Source organism: Protopterus annectens, chromosome 5.part0, assembly GCF_019279795.1.
Source record: "Protopterus annectens isolate FY-2018-M chromosome 5.part0, PAN1.0, whole genome shotgun sequence".
NCBI classification, from domain to species: Eukaryota; Metazoa; Chordata; order Ceratodontiformes; family Protopteridae; genus Protopterus; species Protopterus annectens.
Window position 1 is genome coordinate 1797679017 of NC_056735.1, and position 23125 is coordinate 1797702141.

At 43.6% G+C, this 23125-nt stretch overlaps 1 protein-coding gene across 1 annotated transcript in view; it reads right to left on the minus strand.

The window, feature by feature from the left end:
• The window catches only part of MICU2 (mitochondrial calcium uptake 2), a 1974490-nt gene that overhangs the window by 1101058 nt on the left and 850307 nt on the right, over window positions 1-23125 (minus strand). The window contains exon 3 of the mRNA XM_044071592.1: window positions 15139-15277. Within this exon, the coding sequence (XP_043927527.1) occupies window positions 15139-15277 (139 nt within the window). The remainder of the gene's footprint in view (window positions 1-15138; window positions 15278-23125) is intronic.

A 23125-nucleotide genomic window follows, 5' to 3' on the forward strand; every position in this document is an offset into this window, starting at 1 on the left:
GACATGTTGTCTGTGTGGACTGCAATTGTCCCTAAGGGAAGAAAGTCGTTGAGGGCTTGCAACGATAAAAGCACTGCTCTCATCTCTAGGACATTTATGTGCAGGTGGTATTTGAAAGGTTGCCACGTCCCATGAACCATCCTGCCCTGATAATGCCCCCCCCCCCACCCCATCAGGGAGGCATCCGTAGTGACAGTGGCTACCGGGATGGGGTACAAAGTGTCTGCCTTGGTGAATCTGAGGAGAAGTGATCCACCAAGCAAGATGATTCTTGCAAATCTGTGTCACCGGTATTTGGTGACGCATTGGAAGTTGTTGGTAAGACCACTGAATGAACAACATCCATTGAAGAAGGCGCATATAGAAGCGAGCCAGGGGAAGAAGGGTAATGGCCGCAGCCATGAGGCCTAACACCTTTAGAACCATTCTGGCCTGTACCTTCTTGCTGGCTAGAATGATCCTGACGTGACTTTGAATGTCTGAGATTCTTTGATCTGTAAGGGTAGCTGACATCCGAACAGTATTTAAGTTTCCTATGAAAGTAATAGACTGGCAGGGCAATAAGGATGATTTTTCGGAGTTGATCGAGATGCCCAATTGAGAACAAAGATTTATTGTGTAATCTCTGGCTTGAAGAAGCTGATGCCTGGTGGTGGGCTGAAAGGAGCCAGTCGTCAAGATACAGAAACACCTGGAATCCTTGACGTCTCAGGTGAGCCGTGACCACTGCCATACATTTGGTGAACACTCTGGGGGCTGTAGTGAGTCCAAAGGGCAGGGCTCTGAACTGGAAATGACTGGACCCAGCCGAAAGCGGAGAAATCTCCTGGAGCGTCTGTGAATTTTTATGTGATAGTACGCATCCTGAAGATCTATTGAGCACATCCAGTTGTCCTTCTGTAAGAAGGGCAGAATTGACTGAAGAGTGACCATTCGGAATCTTGTCTTCCTCACAGACTTGTTGAGTCTGCTGACATCCAATATTGGTCTCCAGTCTCGCGTCTTCTTGGGGACCAAAAAGAACCTTGAGTAGATTCCGGGCTCTGAATGATCTGTTGTAACTGGCTGAATGGCTCTTTTTTGCAGAAGTTCTAAGACTTCTAACTCTGCAATTTCCTTAGACCGGTGGTACATCTGGAAGGAATTTGAGTGAGAGAAAGGACTTTCCTCGAAAGGAATTTTGTAACCCTCGGATATGATCGACTGCACCCATCTGTCTTGAGTGAGGGAACGCCAGGCTTCTGGGTACAGCGATAGTCTTCCCCGACTGCCTCCAAGGATGGACAGTCGGCAACATCTCAGGGATGCTGAAAGGGCTTGTCAGAGAGGCTCTCTGCTTCCCTGGTTCTGTGGACCCCTCTGCCTCTAGAGCGTCTGTTATTGTTACCCCTCTGCCTCTAGGGGTAAACTGACCACGTGAATCTGGCGTGACTCCTTAGACAAAGGATGCGAAAACAATGGTGGGTCACAATCATAGTGAGCTGAAATTGCTGCAGCATGAATCTTAATGGAAGAGAAGGACAAACCTTGTCCAATAACTCAGTAAGATATTGAAGAGCCACACTCAAATTAGGCTCAGAAATCTCCAAATTCTTTGCTGTACTCCAAAATAAAAATCTCTTCCATTTTTCTCGTACACTTTCCTTGTACTAGGTCTTCTGGCTTCCATAATCACATTTAAAACTTGTTGAGGAAGTTGAGACCTGCTGTGTTTCAACACAGAATATGCCAGGCTGTTAGATGAAGAGAGTGAAGCTTGACATTGAGCAGATGACCGTCCTTCTGAGATAACAGATGAGGAATCAGTGGTAAAAGGCCATGGAGGCTTCTTTACCAGACTCGTAGTAGTGGGTACCAGTGTTGCCGAGGCCAATCTGGAGCTATCAAAATCATCCTTGGCCTGTCTTGTCTGACCTTTAATAGTACCTTTGGAAGAAGAGGCAGAGGTGGAAAGGCATACACATGAAGGTTTTTCCAACTGAAAGACAGAGCATCCACTTTCCAAGCTGTGTGATGAAACCCTTTGTGCAAAACTTTGGCAGCTGGTGGTTTAGTGGAGAAGCGAACAGATCTATGTCTGAGTTCCCATGACACTGTCAATTTCTGAAATACATGAAGATCCAGTTTCCACTGTGGGGATCCATGATTTGTCTGCTTAACACATCTGCTAAGGAGTTCTGTGCTCCGGCAGAAACCTTGCCTGAAGAGTTAGTTGCAAGCTTAGCGCAGTCTCCCATAAAATCATTGCTTGCCTGCATAGAGGATAAGAATGTGTTCCCCTTGCTTGTTGATGTACCACATGACAGTTGTGTTGTCTGTTAGAATCAACACCTGCCCTGGAAGAAGTAACTCCTTGAAAGCCATTAATGCAAACTGGACTGCTAACATCTCCTTCATGTTGATATGTAGATGCTGTAGTCTGGCAGGCCACTTGTCTTGTATCCACTTTCCATTTAGATGAGCTCCCCAAGCAATATCCGAGGCATCTGTCGTTAAAATCTGACGCCTCTGGCCGGGTCACAGAGAGTCCCTTGTTTAGGTGACATTCCTGAGCCCACCACAAAAATTCTTTTGAAGGCAAGGTATTATTTGAATGACAGTGTCCAAATCCTGGCAGTGCTGTGTCCATACATTTTGAGATACCATTGTAGCTTCCTCATATGCAGTTTGGCATTGGGAAGCACCAGAATACAAGATGCCATGAACCCTAATGCTTGAAGGACTGTCCTTGCAGTCAGCACGGACTGATGAGATAGTTGATGGAAGTAAAGTGATAGACTCTTTTGTTTGTCCGGGGTTAAAAGGCCATCTGGGCTGCTGTATTCAGTCTCACACCCAGAAAGCACATGTCTTGAGAGGGTACTAGACTGGACTTTATTTCGCTCACAGAATACCCTAGGCATCTTAGCACTGCTATAACATATTCCAGATGCTGTAGAAGGTCTTCCTTTTCTTGAGCCAGAATCAGGCAGTCGTCCAAGTAAGGATAGATTTGAATTCCTTGCAGCCTGAAGTAAGCTATCACTGGAGCCAGAACCTTTGTGAATACTCTGGGCAGTAGATAAGCCAAAGGGCAATGCAGAGAACTGATAATGGGAATTTCCAGCTCCGAACCGCAGATACTTCCTGCAACCTAGCCTTATAGGCACATGAAGGTAAGCTTCCTTGAGATCTAAAGTTACCATCCAGTGATCTTTGCCCAGCAGAGGTAAAAGCTGTTGTAACGCCAACATCTTGAACTTGGGAATGTCCAGATAAGTGTTGAGGAGAGATAAATCCAAAATTGGTCTCCACGTGTTCCCCTTCTTTGGTACTAGGAACAGGCGAGAATAAAATCCTAGGCCCCTTTCTGATACAGGAACTGGCTGAATGGCCCCCATCTGGAGTAACTGAGAAATTTGCTTGTGAGCCTCTTTTCTTTGTGGAGGAGGAACGTCTGGCATGCCTTTGAAAGGAGGCATTGTATGGAAATAAAACCTGTAACCGTGGTGAATGATATCCAACACCCATCTGTCTTGAGTAATTAAATCCCAATTTTCTTTGAAAAGACACAGTCTTCCTCCCAAAGGAGCTACCAGACGAGAATCTACTGGCAGCTGAAAAGGCAGGTCATTGGGTCTGTTTACGAAAGGACTGACCCCTGCCCTCACCAGAAGTCTGAGCAGGTGAACTTCCTGTTCTAGGCCTAAAAGAACCTTGAGCTCTGCCCTTACCACGTCTAGACCTACCCCTAGACTGGGAATCATAAGCAGGATATGTCCACCCCTTAGCAGGCCAATTTCTACTAAACTTCGGTGGCTGAACCTGCAAAAAATCTTTAACAGTTTGCATAGACTTAGCTTTGTCTTCCATTTTCTTTAAAACTGCTTCCACAGGCGAACCAAACAACACATCAGACTGTAAAGGAGCATCCAAAATCCTTGTTTTAACATGCTCAGCTAAATTCTGATCCCTCAACCAGGCATGCCTGCGAAGAACCGAACTAGTGGCAGCCACCCTCGAGGAGGCCCGTACAGCATCAAAACCACATTGCAAAGAATGCTTACCTACTTGTTCAGACACATGAACTAAATCTAGCAACTCTTTACACTCAATACCTTCCGCTAAAGCATCTACCTTAGATTTCAATTGTGAAAGGAGATAATTTTGATATTTTAGCATGTGAAACTGACAATTCAACGCTCTCATGGCTAGAGTGGAAGAAGTATACACTTTCTTTCCCCACCTATCCAAAGCCCTTGCCTCTTTATCAGTGGGAACAGGATTTTTAACCACAGAGGCCTTAACACCTTTAGGCCCCTGAGAAACAGTTTCTGGGTCCGCCCTAGGACTCTTAAACAAATACTTATGAGCTTCGGGCACCCTATAGTACCTATCAGGTTTAACAGGAGCAGGAGGCAAAGAGTCAGGGTTTAGGAAGCCTCTGCAAAAACATCTTCCACCACATTCAACACAGGAGGTATAGCTAAGGGCCTATGCTGGGGTAAAATAAGAATTCCTAAGCCTTTTCCTGAATCAGAATAATCTTGGCCTTCCCATTTAAAGTGTTCTCTCATGGAATGCAGAGTCTCTGAAAATGAGAAATCCTCAGGAGGAGAAGCTGTAGGAGTGGAATCATCCACATCAGAATCAGAATAAGGAGGAAACTCCTGCAAATCTTCCGCAGAAGACTCTGAAGCCTCTGAATACTGTTCCAAACACTCAAACTCAGGTTCCACCCTAGGCCTCTTATCAGGAGGGGGCATAGAACCTCTAATCATAGTAATCAAATCTTCTGCCATTTTAAGCATATGTTTCTTAGGCACAGAACCTGAAGTGGTAGGAGAAGCCCCCACTGAAGCTAAACTTGGCCTACCTCTCAAAGAAGTTTTGGCAACAGAAGGAGAGGCTCTAACTACCTTGGGAAGAGAGGGAAGAACAGTTACCTGAGAAGCCCCCTCAGCCTGGCCTACCTCCTGAGAAGGCACATCCTGTAACAGTAAAGTCTCTGCCTGAGACTCCAAAGAAACTCCTGGCAAAACCTCAGGCTCCACTGAGTTTCTAAAGAACCGACGTCCGGACTGCCGGTTCATCAACCCTAGGCTTCGCCGTTTTGTGCTTCCGCTCCTTGGACGAAGCTGGCGCCGGAGCATGCGACGGCATTTTATAATTGCAACGCTTCCCAAACACTAACCTGGCACAGTCTAACCGCCTCTTAATAGTGCGCTTATTAAACCTAGCACAAGAGCGGCATCCAACAACGCCGTGCTCAGGCCCTAAACAAGGTATACACAAGGTATGGTAATCCCTATGAGGTATCTGTTTCCCACAAGAAATACAGTTATTCACTTTTTCTGACATCCGGTTAAATACTGAGGCAAGAAAACACCAAAATGTTCCCCAACGGGCTACTTACCCAACTCTCATTCGCTCTAAAACTCCGCTTCGAAATATTTCAGAACGCCAACCTGCACTCGCAAAACTGCTTCTGCATCGGACCATGCGGCAAAAAAGACTGAGGATATGACGTCGGTCATGCGCATTAGTACCCTGACGCACTGACGCCAGCTCTAACGCGCCTGACCGACGCCAGCCATACTCTGGTATTCGGGCCGACTGGATAGCGGACTACCCAATAGTAAGGACTGCAGCAATGGGGAACGAAGAACATCTGCTTGAACTGGAGCAGTGAAGGGATCAATATTCTTGGCTTTAGCCCAATAAGAAAAACGTTTCCATTTGCTAGTATAAATCCTCCTGGTAGAGGATTTTAAGGAAGCTACTATGATGTCTCTAACAGGGTTAGAGATCATAGGAAGCCTGGCTAAGGAAGGAAGTGGAGCAACCATGCTGTGAGGTTGAGAGAAGGGATAGAACGGTGCAGCTGACCGGATTGGTGAATCAGAAGATCTGGCACTGGGTCCAGATGCTACGGCTGCACCAAAAGGTGACGATGAAGGAACGGAAACCAAATTTGTCGAGGCCAATAAGGAGCAATGAGAATCAATTTGGCTCTCAAAACGGTTGCTTTCTGGATAACTTGAGGGATCAGAGGAAATGGAGGAAAGGCATAAAGAAGTCCCTGGGGCCAATCCTGGGTCAGAGCGTCTCTGGGGGGATGGCCTGGTAGTGGGAAGAGAGAGAAGAAGTCTGGGCATTTGCTGTTTTGGGGAGTAGCAAAAAGATCGCAACATGGGCGACCCCATTCCAGAAAAATCTCTTCCACTATAGATTGTTTGAGAGACCACTCGTGAGGCATGAGAATAGCTCTGCTCAATCTGTCCGCTAAAATGTTGGTTTTCCCAGGGATATGCGTTGCTACCAGAAACTGATGAGAGGAGATCGCCCATTGCCAAAGTCTGAGCACTTCTCGACACAAGGGGTAGGACTTGGTTCCGCCCTGTTTGTTGATATACCAAACTACAGACATGTTGTCTGTGTGGACTGCAATTGTCCCTAAGGGAAGAAAGTCGTTGAGGGCTTGCAACGATAAAAGCACTGCTCTCATCTCTAGGACATTTATGTGCAGGTGGTATTTGAAAGGTTGCCACGTCCCATGAACCATCCTGCCCTGATAATGCCCCCCCCACCCGATCAGGGAGGCATCCGTAGTGACAGTGGCTACCGGGGATGGGGGTACAAAGTGTCTGCCTTGGTGAATCTGAGGAGAAGTGATCCACCAAGCAAGATGATTCTTGCAAATCTGTGTCACCGGTATTTGGTGACGCATTGGAAGTTGTTGGTAAGACCAATGAGTGAACAACATCCATTGAAGAAGGCGCATATAGAAGCGAGCCAGGGGAAGAAGGGTAATGGCCGCAGCCATGAGGCCTAACACCTTTAGAACCATTCTGGCCTGTACCTTCTTGCTGGCTAGAATGATCCTGACGTGACTTTGAATGTCTGAGATTCTTTGATCTGTAAGGGTAGCTGACATCCGAACAGTATTTAAGTTTGCGCCTATGAAAGTAATAGACTGGCAGGGCAATAAGGATGATTTTTCGGAGTTGATCGAGATGCCCAATTGAGAACAAAGATTTATTGTGTAATCTCTGGCTTGAAGAAGCTGATGCCTGGTGGTGGGCTGAAAGGAGCCAGTCGTCAAGATACAGAAACACCTGGAATCCTTGACGTCTCAGGTGAGCCGTGACCACTGCCATACATTTGGTGAACACTCTGGGGGCTGTAGTGAGACCAAAGGGCAGAGCTCTGAACTGGAAATGACTGGACCCAGCCGAAAGCGGAGAAATCTCCTGGAGCGTCTGTGAATTTTTATGTGATAGTACGCATCCTGAAGATCTATTGAGCACATCCAGTTGTCCTTCTGTAAGAAGGGCAGAATTGACTGAAGAGTGACCATTCGGAATCTTGTCTTCCTCACAGACTTGTTGAGTCTGCTGACATCCAATATTGGTCTCCAGTCTCCCGTCTTCTTGGGGACCAAAAAGAACCTTGAGTAGATTCCGGGCTCTGAATGATCTGTTGTAACTGGCTGAATGGCTCTTTTTTGCAGAAGTTCTAAGACTTCTAACTCTGCAATTTCCCTTAGACTGGGTGGTACATCTGGAAGGGAATTTGAGTGAGAGAAAGGACTTTCCACGAAAGGAATTTTGTAACCCTCGGATATAATCGACTGTACCCATCTGTCTTGAGTGAGGGAACGCCAGGCTTCTGGGTACAGTGATAGTCTTCCCCCGACTGCCTCCAAGGATGGACAGTCGGGCAACATCTCAGGGATGCTGAAAGGGCTTGTCAGAGAGAGGCTCTCTGCTTCCCTGGTTCTGTGGACCCCCTCTGCCTCTAGAGCGGCGTCTGTTATTGTTACTCCCTCTGCCTCTAGGGGTAAACTGACCACGTGAATCCGGCGTGACTCCTTGGGATTTGCGGAACCACATTTTGCCACCCTTCTGTCCTTTGGGGTAAGGTCTAGAAGGGGTGGAAAAATGGACCCCACGCAGAAAGAGTCTTGCCGTCCTGCTCACACCTGGTCAACGTTTCCTTCACTTGAGGGCCAAACAAAGCTGAACCATCAAAGGGAGAGTTTGTGAAGGACGCCTTAAAGGGATCTGCAAAATTACAGAGCCGCATCCAGGCTTGGCGTCTAAGAGCCACACCTGTACCTGCGGCCCTACTCGCTCCATCTGCTGCATATGATATCAGTCGATGGAGGAGTTAGCAATAGAATTAAGGGTTCCTAGCTGCGGCAATTTTTCTTGAGCCCTGCAGCTGTCGGATCCTGTACTACTTCACCTAGCTCCTTAAGGATATCCCTCTGGAGTCTGGTGAAGTGACATAGGTAGTTCAGCGAATGCAAAGCAAAGGTCGCTGAAGAGAACATCCGCTTACCATACCTATCCATAGTCCTAGAGTCCTTGTTAGGAGGATGGACAGGAACGGAAGGATCTGCAAGTTCCTTTTTAGTGGCAGCCGCCACCACCATGGCATCAGCAGGGACACCTTTCGTGAGGAATTGCTTGTCCGAAGGGGCAGTAATAAATTTTGAAGGCCTCCTAGGGACTGGCTCTACAGAGTCAGGAGCAGCCCAAGCCTTTCGAGCAATCACCTGCATAAGGGGGTCGAAAGGCAGAGACACCCAGGAGGTGGAGGGCCGAGATCCAAACGCCTCCAGGTATACCGACTCATCCTCAGAGGGATTATTGAGGCCAGTTTCCCCTCTGTTTAAGGAGTTCTAGGATGTCTGAAAAAGAGACATCCTCAGAGGGGGATCTTGGGGATCCCTCCGACTCATCTAAGTCGGTATCTGAAGTGATAGACTCAGGGGAGTCTACGTGTTTCCTCTTACAGGTCCTTTTGCACGGAGGATCCCCTGACTGATCAGGAGAATCCTCGGAAGAGGGGGTTCTTCCCAATGGGGAAACCTGAGGCGGAGGATCTCTGGGTCCGGGAGCAAGAGAAGTGGCAGAGATATTGACAGGCACCATAGAGGGAGGAGCTAAGGGAACAGACTGCTGGCTGAGTCCAGTGGCCAGCACACTCTTCATCACCTCGAAGGCTCCCTCCCAGGAGGTCCGAGAGAACCCGTTCAAGAACCAGGAACTCCAGGGTCCACCGAGAGGGAAGGCTCGAGGCAGATGTCGGAGCCGAGCTCACAGGTCGAAGCTCCAAGGGAAGAGCGGGTCGGACAAGGGTCCGATGCCACTCACCCCTCGGAGGAGACCAGGGAAGCCCGACCACCGAATCCCTCTAAGGAAGGTCTCAAGAGGAGATAAGAGTAGAGGCTGAAGGAGCAGAAGGGGTATCTGTCCCTCAGCCGTAGCAGAAACCATTCGAAGAGACCAACTCCAAACTCTGGGGTAGAGTCAAAGGAGGAACTGCAATGGGGTGTGGACTAATAGTCGTCTGTTGAGACGGACTATGTAGCATCTGGGCCAGTGCCTGTGATTTTAATAATCTACTGACCACTCTCTAAATCATGGTCAGAAAGCCTGGATGACCTGGATGATCGGCTCCGATGGCTCTGTTCCGAGAGGAGAGGAGATGCCGGAGCCGAGAGTATCGGTTCCAAGGAAGGGGACCTAGACCTCTTCCTCGAAGGAACCATCGGAGCCGACGAAACCATGGAAGCTGTCGGAGCCGACAACTTTTCGGCACAGACAGAAAGTTTCGATGCATCGGCTCCGGCCGGAGCTGATACAGTCATAACAGTAAGGGTGTCGGAGCCGGCCGGCGCCGACACCGAAGCCTGAGCCACATGGTGATCGGAACTGATCGGAGCCGACACCGGCGGCTATTAGAATCGGCACCATAGCCATCGGTGCAAGGTTTGTGCAGCAGAATCGGCTCCAGCCGAGCGATCTCGACTCTGAAAGAGTCGGAGCCGAGGCCGCAGGCTTGGACACAGAAGCCTGGGCCTTGGAAGACTTAGAAGTCTTAGATGGAGCCGACTTAGCCGGAGAGCCCTCCGGCTTAAGTAGGCCCCTCAAAATAAGCTTATTTCTCCTTTCCTGCAGGACTCTCTGGCTAAAAGAATGACAAATCGCACAGGAGTCCTGCAGGTGGAGAGGTCCCAGGCAGTATAAGCAAGAAGTGTGACCGTCTGTCAGAGACTTCTTCTGACAGCACGAGTCACACTTCTTAAAGCCTGAGACCCTTTCCTTAGACATGGTGTAAAAAACACACACACACAACACCTGTCCAAGAAATATTACAATCTCAAAAATGAGAAAAAACTATTCTCTCACACACACACACACACACACCCTAACAAGGGGGGGGGATGGGATGGGAGAAGGCCTGACTAAAAACTTTAAAGGAGAGAGGGAATTTTAGTCAGAAAAGGACTAAAACTAGTCTAAAACTATTAAATTTAAGTTTAAAATAAACTTTAAACTGAAAAAGGGGCAAAAGCAGTAGTGTATAAATCACTTACCAGGAGCTGGTAAAAGGAGGACCTCATCAGCGAAGCGGCAAACGAGATCTGGATACTTACCGCCTTGCATCATGGAATATGGGGCTGCCTCGAGCTGGTAAAAGTGACTCTCGAGCTTAGCAAGTGCCGAGTCGGAGCCGAGGATCGGCTCCGAACCCATCAAGCAAGAATGAAGGCGAGATTGACAACTTAACATCAGTTCTTTACTGACCAAACTTCACTTCATGGTGTCATAGCCATATTTGTTGTGGAGCACCTGTAAAATTGGATTTCTGCAACAGACCAGAATACACACAACAACTGGGAGAAAAAAGCTTTATTGATGGTGACATAACACAGTGGTTTATTTCATTCACAATTCTGACCGCAGTTGTACTGTATATCTTGCAGATGATGAATGAATGTCACTTACTACCTTCATATTTTCAATCACATTGCACTTTATTACAAGATCCTTAGTATTAATACAGTATATACTTGTCATTCCTGCACACTATTACTACAGTATTAGCTTCATTTCATCAATAGTAGCATGTTTGATGCCTTCATCTATACTGCAAAGTACCTGGCATTACTCACTTATATCAGTCTGGGTCTATTAACACATTCATTGCAGTACACTCAGAACAGACTATACCTACTGGCAGTTACCAAAACACTCTTTCTTATTTATAGTACTATATATTGCAAGACAGATCTGTACTCATCACACTGTCGGCGCATCCTCGCTAGGCTCCCTGCATGGGCCTCTAAGTTGCGAGTCCTCTCCTCTGCAGCTGTGGAGGGAAAACACACCATTATGCATACCTATCAGATATTTATACTAGAAACTGGTAAAAATGGTGACACTACTTAGAATCTTCAGGGGCATTGTTGTCCTGAGCAGCTTGGGTTCATTGGACCAAGAGCCCCCCCTTCCTTTGCTTCAGGTCATCATAATGATGACTCACCTGCTCACCAGTGCAGGGAATTCAAGTAGCATTGGTGAGGTCATGCGCCAGATGGTCCCAGGCCTTGGTCTTATATTCAGAGTGCTGGTACTGGCCCTGCAACAGTCTCTCACCATGGTCTTTGACGAGGAGTCCAACCATGACTGTGGAATCCATAATACCCCACCGCTGCACCCGAAAGTGCTCTCCCTCTCAGACTCCAGCCATAGCTCCTGCAGTGATAAAACTCCTACAGGTTCTACCCATATTCCCACCTGTTCAGTTTAAATAAGGCCATTTTCCCGGACTTTCCCGCCATTGGTCCATTTTTGAAAATGCTAAGTGGTGCTTAGCACTGCGCAAACCCAATGAGCTCAGCTGAGCAGTGCTTAAACAGGGACTGCTTAGCAATGCTGAGCGGTGCACAAACCCGCTTAGCTGACGAATGTTTGAACTTGGACTGCTCAGCAGTGCTCAAACCAGCTAAGTAGAGCTGCGAGGTGCTAAGTACTGCTAAAACAGGTCCTGTTTAAGCATTGCTTGGCTTATCAGTGCTTAGTGGAGCTTAGCAATGGGCAAACTACATATTTTAAAAATTGAAAAAAAAACTTATTGAAAATCATTCTTCATTAGGGACTCTTTTATTATGTATGTATTTTACTTTATATCCCCTAGCCTTGTGTATTTTAATTACATTATCTTGGAGTGTGACTGTAATGCATTGGATACTTGTGTATAACTGGAGCTTTGCTCCATGGACTCCATTGAAAATGGGCTTGTGGATCAGCTGGACTAACCCAGTTAACAAATGTCACTAAACACATCAATAAAAAAAATAATTGTGTGTAAAATATGCATAAAATAATTATGTATAAAATACTGCTATTACATATAAAAGCTGAATGGCCTGTCCCCTGCATTCGAACCATGCACCTACTGCGTACAAGGACAAGACTCTAACCATTCAGCTAATGCGGATGTGAAGATTTTATCTATACATTTCTATATAGCTTTCTGTTGCATTTAGTCATTGCTGAGCAAAGCACCACACATACCTACTCAGCTATGCTTAATCGTATCCTTTTGGACAAAAATTAAAAACATCTGGTTTCTATTTTTAGATATTTGGCACGTGTTTCCTGCCAAGCACAGCACCATGTTGCAGAAACACACACACATTTAGCTGCAGTGCCATATGGCATTCGGACATTACAGTGGGTGTGTTACGGACAATAACACACCCTCTACATATTTATTTTACATACTGGCCAGGACACAGTTACAACTTAATATTTTATTGCCATTCGGCAACTTTGATAGTGCAGGAGGTGTGTTACGGGCACTGTTTATTAAATCTGGGGGAATTACTTTTTGTTAAAATAACAATGTACCAAACAAAAAGAAAAATAAGACTTCACAACAAATCTGCTCATCTTTCAAATGTGGAGCTATGAAGGGCATTACTCATTAATGTCAAATCAGTGACACAAGCTGTCCTGTCTTTGCTTCCATAGTTTGTATAGCCATACAGTAACGCTAAACAAAAGTATTCTCTTAGACATGCTTATTTCCCCTACAAAGTTTAAAAGGGGAAATAGGTATGCAACTGTTTTGTTTTAATCTTAAATTTGTATGATCACAGGCAAGGTCTGTTAAAAACAACAGACACGTACGCGTGTGCACACAAAGTTCTGGCAGCCTGGTGACATTAATATTTAAGGAACACCACTGCATTCCATAAACATTATTGCTGTCAAAGGACCTGTTCTTTTATTTATTTATTTTTATATGTGACATAATGGCAAGGGGAACTGCCCAACATCAAAACACCTGCACCCCAAACTCGCATCATCACAGCACTAGACGTGACAATGTTGATCAGAGCAGCCACGTGACCAATGCATGAAAATGATGCATTTTTATAACAGATATAACTTGTAACAGGGCTGCAAGTTTCTTGGATGTTTGTTCAATACTTATTAGTGGATTGTAGTTGTAATGAAGGCATTTCTGACAGAACAGTTTCAGTGGGTAAGACTTTATTTTGCACATGATCTTTAACAAATAGGGCTAATAACACCTTAAACTCCATAAAAATTACACAATGCTAAGAGAGGGAGCATATACTAATGCTGAACTTTAAAAGTTACTATGTGCAAAGTTTTTTGTCCAAACATCTGAGAAAAAAAAATGACAAGTCAGCATTAATATATTAAAAAGTAATACTTTTAAAATGTACTCATCCCACCCTATTTGTGATAATGAATCTGAAAGATTGTTGAGGTAGAGCCAAGCAAGCCCTTTGTTTCTTTTCAGGTGGCTGGAAAATTCAAGAGAAGGATACCCAATGGATCTGGAATGAGCCTGGACAAATTTTGTCTGCAGTTAATCTCAGATGTTGATTTGTATCTCTTAACCATCATTTACTGTGAAGCCTTAGGTAGTTCAAAGACTGCTGCACAATGATGGATTAGAGCTTTCCACAGTGTGAAAACTACTGCTGTGCAAAAAGCCAAGTTAAACTATTCAAGTGGGGAAGGTTCAGTTACTTGCAAGTAATTACACTGCCTGCATGTCAGCAAAGAAGAAATTTGGAGAAAGCAAAACAAAATCAACCAGAAAAGGAGCAGAAAAAAATTCTAGATAGGAAAAATATTGCAGCTATTCACCAAAAGCAGTTCAAGTTTCAGCTTGGGTGCACAATATGGTTTCCAGTAATTCAGAAAAAAAAATAGATCAAATGTCCTCTGTGTTTAAAAACATGTGAACATGTGAAACACTGAAGGAATATATAAAGTTAAATAACAAACGGCTGCAAAAATAGAAGAGGCTTTAACTAGTTATTCAGATTAACTGATAAAATAGCAAAAATCAGATATGGAATAAAGTGAAATAAAGGCTGGCTGAGCATGATGCTTCTCAATAAGAGCTGTTTAAAAAAAATAGCAGAAGTGGAAAACAGGGCGCACACAAATCTGCGATTTTCCACTGGATCAGAGAAACTAGAAGGAATAGACAGCATTAATTTTGTGAAGTACAAAAAAGCAAAAGAAGGATTTGTTAACTGAGAGACAGATTGTGTGCATGATCCAAATCTTACCATGAGAAAGGAGCAAAGTCCTGTATCAGTCAAAGATGCAATCATACGAGGAGAAAGCGATGCTCCAAACTGTGGCAGAAGGGAAAATATATATATATATAAAAAATGAGGGTGAAACGGTGGCAGGATTAGCTGCTCAATGATTGAGACTACAATCCATTCAACACTGAAGACATAGACAATGACATATCAACTTGACAGCAACATTGTATAGAGATTATTCCTGGTTCCACAGTGTACAGGGATAGAGCTCTGAATGTGATTCAGGTGATCCAAGATCCATTAGCAGCTTAGTTAGTTGTGGAGGAACTGGCTGCACAGGGAGAGAAGCAGCAGCATTTTGTTGGCTTGCCTTTTCTAGAAAGAAGACTTGGGACTTGTGCTTGATTTAGCGCTTCTTTGGTGATTGGGCATGCTGCAAAAATTTGGCATTAGGGAGTAGGACTGGATCTGGCTGACATTATGTACAAGATGGTAGCAACCACACTCGGGTCATTCAAAAAAAATCCCTGTCATAAGCAACAGTGATGTTGCTAGAGGCTTTGTATTTCCATGAATCCTTCACATAACACTTATGACCAAGATGGTTCCAAGTACTGTATGAGGAAATACTGGTGACACTGAGTTAGGAGCTACAAGAGCAGAAATAAAGTAGCACATGTTAAGTGGGAAGGTACACAATGGATGGCCAAAAAAAATGTACAGTTTAATTTCAAATTAAACAATGATTCATGACTTACGCTTTGTATCTTCTAGCATAATCGAATGTAAAAAGTCCCTTGGAGTCATAAACGATTCACCTTCATACTCCAGTGAGGCAAACTCTTGGAATCGTTGCTTACGAACAGACACACTATCATCACTGGATATCCCCTTATTCTTAAAAGGAAAGAAATGGAAGTTATTACATCTTAGCACATTAAGTATACTTCAACTAAAATAAATACTAGCTTTATTATATTCATTATGCATGCTAATACAAAACTAAAAAAAAAAACAGAAAAACAGTACAAAAAAGTTATCCAAAATGACTTTAACAAAAAAGTCTTCTTGATGAACTGATGAAATACTATGAGCTATGTTAAAAAAAAACAGACAAGTAATGTGAAGCAGGACTGAAAGAGTGGATTGGTAACTATGAACCAGGACTAAATATGCCACAGTGGGAAGATGAATATATTGAAGCACACAACATTAGTAATGCTGACAGCTAATAAGTTTTCACACAAGATAAATGAAAGTGTGCACCTGTAAGCAACTTGAAACTGCCTGTCAGTGGTTTGAATCAAAACAAAAGGGGACCTACCAACTGAACTTATACAGTCATCTCACTGCAAGACAGCATGCACTGGAAGCTTGGTTTCAAGTAGTGGCCTATGTCCTCCTCCTTTGGAGTGCTAACTGTGAAGTGCAAAGCTGAGAAAGGGAAGAGGTAAAATGTAGCAAAGCAGCAAATGGTAGTGATGTTAACCATATTTTGCCTCCTTCCAGATCATACAGGAGTGGATTAATGTGAAGCAGCAAGCATTGCTTGTTTAGTTTACTATAGTGCAGATTAATGTAGACTAGCAGTGAACACAAGGTCAATGGATTAGGTGGAAACTGGGTGTCAGGGAAGAATTGGAAAAAAGGAAGAGAACAAAGTGGACTAAAGTTCAGTGTGAGGGATGGTGTCATGGCTGAGATATGGAAGGGGAAGCAGCCTGTAGAAGAAAAGGAACCTTAAAGGAGGAGGTTAGAAAACTAAGGAGAGCTGCGAGTGGACAAGCCATGTAGACTAACTACAGAAGTCAAAGGCCACTACAAATCCTTCTTTAAATACTTCAGGAAAACAACAAATAACCCTAGACACTGCTCAGAGCTTACTCGTAATGCTGCTACCTACTCTTATCACGTGAATACTGTCAACATACTGGCAAACAAATTTAGAGCAAACTTCAACCCAAAGACACCTATTCCAATTCAACTTATCCCCAACGAGATCAACCAACCATCATGAAAGAACATGTCCTAAAAATACTTTCCAAAATGAAGACCATTTCATTCATGCAGCCTAACATACCCAGTTGTCTAATTATTAGCACTAAACAAGCCTCAACAGACCGACACCGCTGCCTCTTAACTTGAGCTGTGCAACTGGCTTTGGCTCACAGTTGTGATGTCACTCCACAAGGGTGGACCTACGACTCCAAGAATTACACACCCATCAGTCTAAACAGTCTCATACGCAAAGTCATGAAATGCATCATAACGGACTATAATATCAAAATTCTTAATCCAAAGTCAACCCTCAACAGTTAAGTTTTGTCACTGGTAGATTTCGTCCAATGAATCTTGTGAACTTCTTTGAGAGGGTTACTCAGGCCATAGACTGTGGGCAAGCTGTTCACACAGTGTACATTGCATTCAATATCATACTAATTGCAAATACAATAAAGCTAAAGTGACCCATATGCAGTTAAGTGGATAGTGGCAGGACTTGCACAGTAAGAATAAGGAATGTGTCCTCCGAGAACATGAAGGTGACCAGTGGATTTCCTCAGGATCTATACTGGGGCCTTTGCTATTCTGCATCTACTTCTCATATGTCTATTTATCAAATGAGGATCTCTGGTTAACGAAGTTCGTGGATGATTTTAAGTCGAGAGTCATTGTCAAGACCACCTCGGACATATAGGCACTCCAAGAAGAGCTTACAGTTGTCAATAGCTGATGTACAAAATATGTGATCAAACTCAATGCCAAAAAAGTGTAACTGTAGCATTTTTTATGAACTCCTAAGTTCCAGCTTATAGTACAGATAAAATACCACTTCAAAATGAAAAGATAGTGGCAAATTTAGGCACTTGGGTGGATAGTTCCCTCAGAACTGACCATCTCATTGCAACAATGGTTAGGATGTCATTTTACCTTGCACCACTCAACAGCAAAACCTACTTCATCCAAATCAAAAGAAATGCTCACCTCCTTGTACTCCACACTGATCAGACCCATCACTGAGTATAACACCCCCTTTGGGATGTATCTTACTAAGTATATAAAGCAAATGGAAAGACCCAAAAGGTTTGTAGCTAAAAAGATCTTGCTTAAAAGACCTGGGCTATCAAGAAAGACAGGAGGCTTCATCTCTATACTCAGTATTATACAGTTTCCTCATGGGTGATCTCTGCCTTGCTTATAAGGGTACAAGGGCTCCAATAGTCCAAGAACTTTATAACCCCAAAAATTAAGCAGTCCAGCTAAAAGACAAGGTGGAAGGACAGATTTGTCACACAGTACCTAATCCTTCTCTAGGACAACCTGTCTTTCCACGTTAAAGAGTGTTATACAGCGTCTGCCTTTAAAAAGATGAACAACCAGATAGGTACTCATGGAAACCTGTTGCAAGCCAGTGGACCAAAAGATCACTGGCAACATTACCCCATACAAACAAATCGTAGCTGCAGACTGTTGGAAAACAAAATGACACTTTGGCTTTAATGCAGAAGCAGAAAGCAGGATGACTAAGTTTCAGGCTACGTCCCCTCTCCAAGGATACAGTGATTAAGTTTATATATTATGCCAGTGAGGTCCATCGGTTTAGTAATAAAGACTTCACTGGCATAGTATACATGCTGTATCACTGCACCCTTGGAGAAAGGTATGAACATACCTTTCAAGCTATTTGCTTAAAAAAGCACAATAAAAGACTGAAATCAGGTACAGCTTTTAATACTGCACTAATTCACTCAAAAAGTGAAAAGAACAACATATTTTGTATCATTGCTTAAATATGAAAGACCGGCCATGCTGGCTTACTGAATTCCTTACAGATTTACCAGAAAACCAAGTCATTTACAAAGAGCAAAGTAACCAGCATAAACATTCACTTGAAGCTAGACAGCAAGGGAAGGAACAGGAGACTGTGGAAACTATGATGCAGTGAATGCTGAGGAGTGATAGGCCAGTGAGTTCCCATATGACACAGCAATGGATGGCACAGGATGAAATTAAAGAGAAGGTGCCACAAGAAGATGCTATAGAATTTTCTACAGAATGCCTGCAGGAAGTGGCAAACAAAGGATGTACCCTCAGTCTGAAAGAAAATGAACTAAGGGAAGAGTTGCTTGATTTCATGGACAAAGATATATTAAAATCAATGAAAGAAATAGACTGCAGAAGGTCAATAAAACCCCAAAAGTCAGAAGTCTGATAAAACAAATGAATACAGTAATTAGGACTGTCCACAGAGATCCATGCGATATAACAGAAGTAAACAGGATATGCTACTGTGCAGCTAAATTAATAACTGATAAAGTTCTATCACAAGAACACAGGGCAGTAGGAATGGGAGAAATCAAATACAGTCATGGAAGTATCGAATAGAGAAAAATATAAAGCAATTAAGAAGTGTCACTGTTAGAAGACTATAGAAGAGGAAATAGATCAAGAAAAATACTAAGAAAGATAGATGTGATAAAGGCAGTGTGCAGTATTAGAAGAGACAAGGATCTATCATGCACTATCACAAATAAATTAAAAATTTCAGCACAGGCGGAAAAACTTAGAAGATACACAGATAAATATAAAGGAAAAGTACAAAATAAGCACTTTAGTGATGACCCAAAAAAGTTTTATAGAGAATTGGGAAACAAGGTAAAAGGAATTGAAAGACCGCCAAAAAAAAGAAGAAATAGATGCATTTTGGAGAAGTATCTATGAAGATCTGTGGAATGCAACAAAGATGCTAAACGGATAAAAGAAGTAAAAGAAAAAGAGGTTTAAAGGTATAGGATATGAAATAAGTTGAATTTACAGCCACAGAAATTGAAACAAAGTTAGGGAAAGCCTCTAATTGGAAAACTCCAGGCCCAGATGCAGTACCTAACTTTTGGCTGAAAGTATTAACACCTTTGCACGAAGATCTAGCCATGAGTAAGAACTATTAATATGCGCACCCCAAACCGACACCAACCTGGTTCACAACAGGAAGAACAACGCTCCTACTTAAGAGTGAACCTGCAAGCCACCCTAAAAATTACAGACCAATAATTTGCCTTCCAACGATGTATAAACTATACATGGGAATTGATACCGACAGAGTTTATAATCATCTAGAAGAAAACTCTCAATTATGGCAGTAGAACAAAAGGGCAATAAAAGAAAGCCATATGGAACAAAGGATCATTTGTTGTTAAATAAAGTCATAGTGGAGAACTATAAAAAGGAGAAGAATCTAAGTATGGCATGGATTGACTACAAAAAAGTATTTAATAGTATCCCGCCACATTCATGGATAAAAGAGTGCGTAAAAATTTATAAGATATACCCTACACCAGTGGTTCCCAAACTTTTTTGATTCTCATCTTCCTTGCTGAATCCAGGTATTCTCAAGCCCCCCCCACGACATGCATAAAGTGCATATTTCAGGGATTCAAGTGTGCTCTGAGGCACCCTGGAGAGCCGCAGCTTCCTCACAGGGGCACCGCAAACTAAAGCTTAGCTGCAAAAAAAAACCCGCAAGCAGTTTGCGGTTTATTTTGCAGTTAAGCTTATTCGTTGGCGGTGAATGTGAGTGAATGCAGGAATGAATAAAGAAGCGGCTGTGTGTATGTGTGAGATCGGGAGAGTGATGTGTGAGTGAATGCAGGAATGAATGAAGAAGTGGCTGTGTGTGTGTGTGTGTGTGTGTGTGTGAGATTGGGAGAGTAAGAGTGATGTGCGAGTGAATGCAGGAATGAATGAGGAAGTGGCTGTGTGTGTGAGATCGGGAGAGTGAGAGTGATGTGCGAGTGAATGCAGGAATGAATGAGGAAGTGGCTGTGTGTGAGAGATCGGGAGAGTGAGAGTGATGTTGAGTGAATGCAGGAATGAATGAGGAAGTGGCTGTGTGTGTGAGATTGGGAGAGTGAGAGTAATGTGTGAGTGAATGCAGGTATGAATGAGGAAGTGGCTGTGTGTGTGTGTGTGTGTGAATGAATGCAGGTATGAATGAGGAAGTGTGTGTGTGTGTGTGTGTGTGTGAGAGATCGGGAGACTGAGAACAATGTGTGAACGAATGCAGGAAAGAATGAGGAAGTGACTGTTTGTGTATGTGATTCACACCTCTCAGCTGTACAGATTTTCACAGAATGTCCAGATTTTTGCCTCATATATTTGATGTGTTCTTCCTAAAATCTGTACTTTTCTGGCAAATAGTTGAGGATTGAAGTCATTAAATAATGACAAACATTTGAGTTTAAGACTCCACATCCTTCAGAGAATTCATGCTAATGCAAAACCTATTATTCTATCAACTTTCTAAGTTTGTAAGAGCAATATTTCAAATCTGTCCCTTTTTGTCCCACCATCATTTTAGGCTTTGTCTAGATTTTTAGAGCAAAAAATCTGGACAAAGCCTAAAATGATGGGGGGGACAAATAGGGACAGATTTTAGATATTGCTCTTACAAACTTAGAAAGTCGATAGAATAATAGGTTTTGCATTAGCATGAATTCTCTGAAGGATGTGGAGTCAAACTCAAATGTTTGTCATTATTTAATGACTTCAATCCTCAACTATTTGCCAGAAAAGTACAGATTTTAGGAGGAACACACCAAAAATATGAGGCAAACATCTGGCCATTCAGTCACACACACACACAGTCACTTCCTCCTTCATACCTGCATTCACTCTCACTCCCTCCCAATGAAACACACACACAGTCACTTCCTCATTCATACCTGCATTCATTCACCCATCTCTCTCACTGTCACACCCACATGCCACACGCCCACTTACACATTCATTCATACATCCCTCTCACTCTTCCAATCTCACACATATACACCCACACAGTTACTTCCTCATTCATACCTGCATTCATTCACACTTTGCTCTCACTCTCCCGATCTCACACCCACTTCTTCATTCATTCCTGCATTCACTCACACATCGCTCACACTCTCCCGACCTCACACACACACACACACCCACTTCTTCATTCATTCATGAATTCACTCACACATCGCTCTCACTCTCCCGATCTCACACACACACACACACACAGCCACTTCTTCATTCATTCCATCGCTCTCATTCTCCTGATCACTCACTCACACACACACACACACACACACACACACACACACACAGCCGCCACTTCATTCATTCCTGCATTCACTCGCACATTGCTCCCACTCTCCCAATCTCACATACACACAGCTACTTCATTCATTCCTGCATTCACTCACACATCGCTCTCACTCTCCTGATCTCACACACACACACACACACACACACACACACACACACACACACACACTTCTTCATTCATTACTCCATTCACTCACACATTGCTCTCACTCTCTCGATCTCACACACACACAGAGCCACTTCTTCATTCATTCCTGCATTCATTCACACATCACTCTCACTCTCCCAATCTCACACAGAGCCACTTCTTCATTCCTGCATTCACTCACACATTGCTCTCACTCTCCTGATCTCACACACACACCATTCCTGCATTCACTCACACATCACTCTCACTCTCCCAATCTCACACACACACACACACACAGCCACTTCTTTATTCATTCCTGCATTCACTCACACATCGCTCTCACTCTCCCGATCTCACACACACACTTCTTCATTTATTCATTCCTGCATTCACTCATACATCACTCTCACTTTCCTGATCTCACACACACACAGCCACTTCTTCATTCATTCCTGCATTCACTCACACATCGCTCTCACTCTCCCTATCTCACACACAGCCACTTTTTCATTCATTCCTGCATTCACTTCACTCATCGCTCTCACACACACACAGACTCTTTTGCTTTCATGCACGCATTCACTCACACATGCACACACACACACACACACACACACACACACACACACACACACACACACACACACACACACACACACACTCATACAGGCATTCACTTACCTGCAATCAGCTGCTAAGCTTCACGGCTTCCCAGGACGCTGCGGTGCACAGTTTGGGAACCCGTGCCCTACACTGATTGACTACATTACAGTGACCATGAAACAGTGGCAGACCACTTTGCAATTAAGCCATGATAAAGGACATATTATCCCAGGGATAAAAATTCAAAGGGGGATATTCCAGGATGACTCTGTCACCATTGCTATTCTGCCTTGCCATTAACCCATTAAGCTGTCTGCTTAACAACTTACGCTATAGCTGCAATTTGGCTCCTAAAAATAAAGTGCAAAGACTTCTCATATTCTCTTTGTCGATGATTTAAAACTGTACAGCTCATCAGATGAGGAACTGAAAGCACAATTGCAGGTTGTCAAAAATTTTTCAGATGATATAACAATGTCATTTGGTCTTGACAAGTGTACAAAAGCAACCTTTAAAGCAGGAAAACTGCAACACCAAAACATCAGTTTGGGACAAGAATGTGATATAAAAGAACTTGAGCAAGGAGTGTATAAATATTTGGCAACTGCTGAAGGATCAACAATAAAACATGAACAATATAAAACTTAGTAAGGAATACTTTAGAAGACTAATTCTGAAAACAGCGTTGACATCTAGGAACAAAATCCAAGCTGTAAACCAATTTGCTCTTCCTGTCCTAACTTACAGTTTCGGAGTGACTGACTGGCCCCAAAATGTGTTGGATAGATTGGACAGGAAAACAAGAAGGATGCTTCACGCTCACCAAATGATTTATAAAAATCAGTGTATACCAAGATTATACTCCCCTTTTCGAAGGAGGG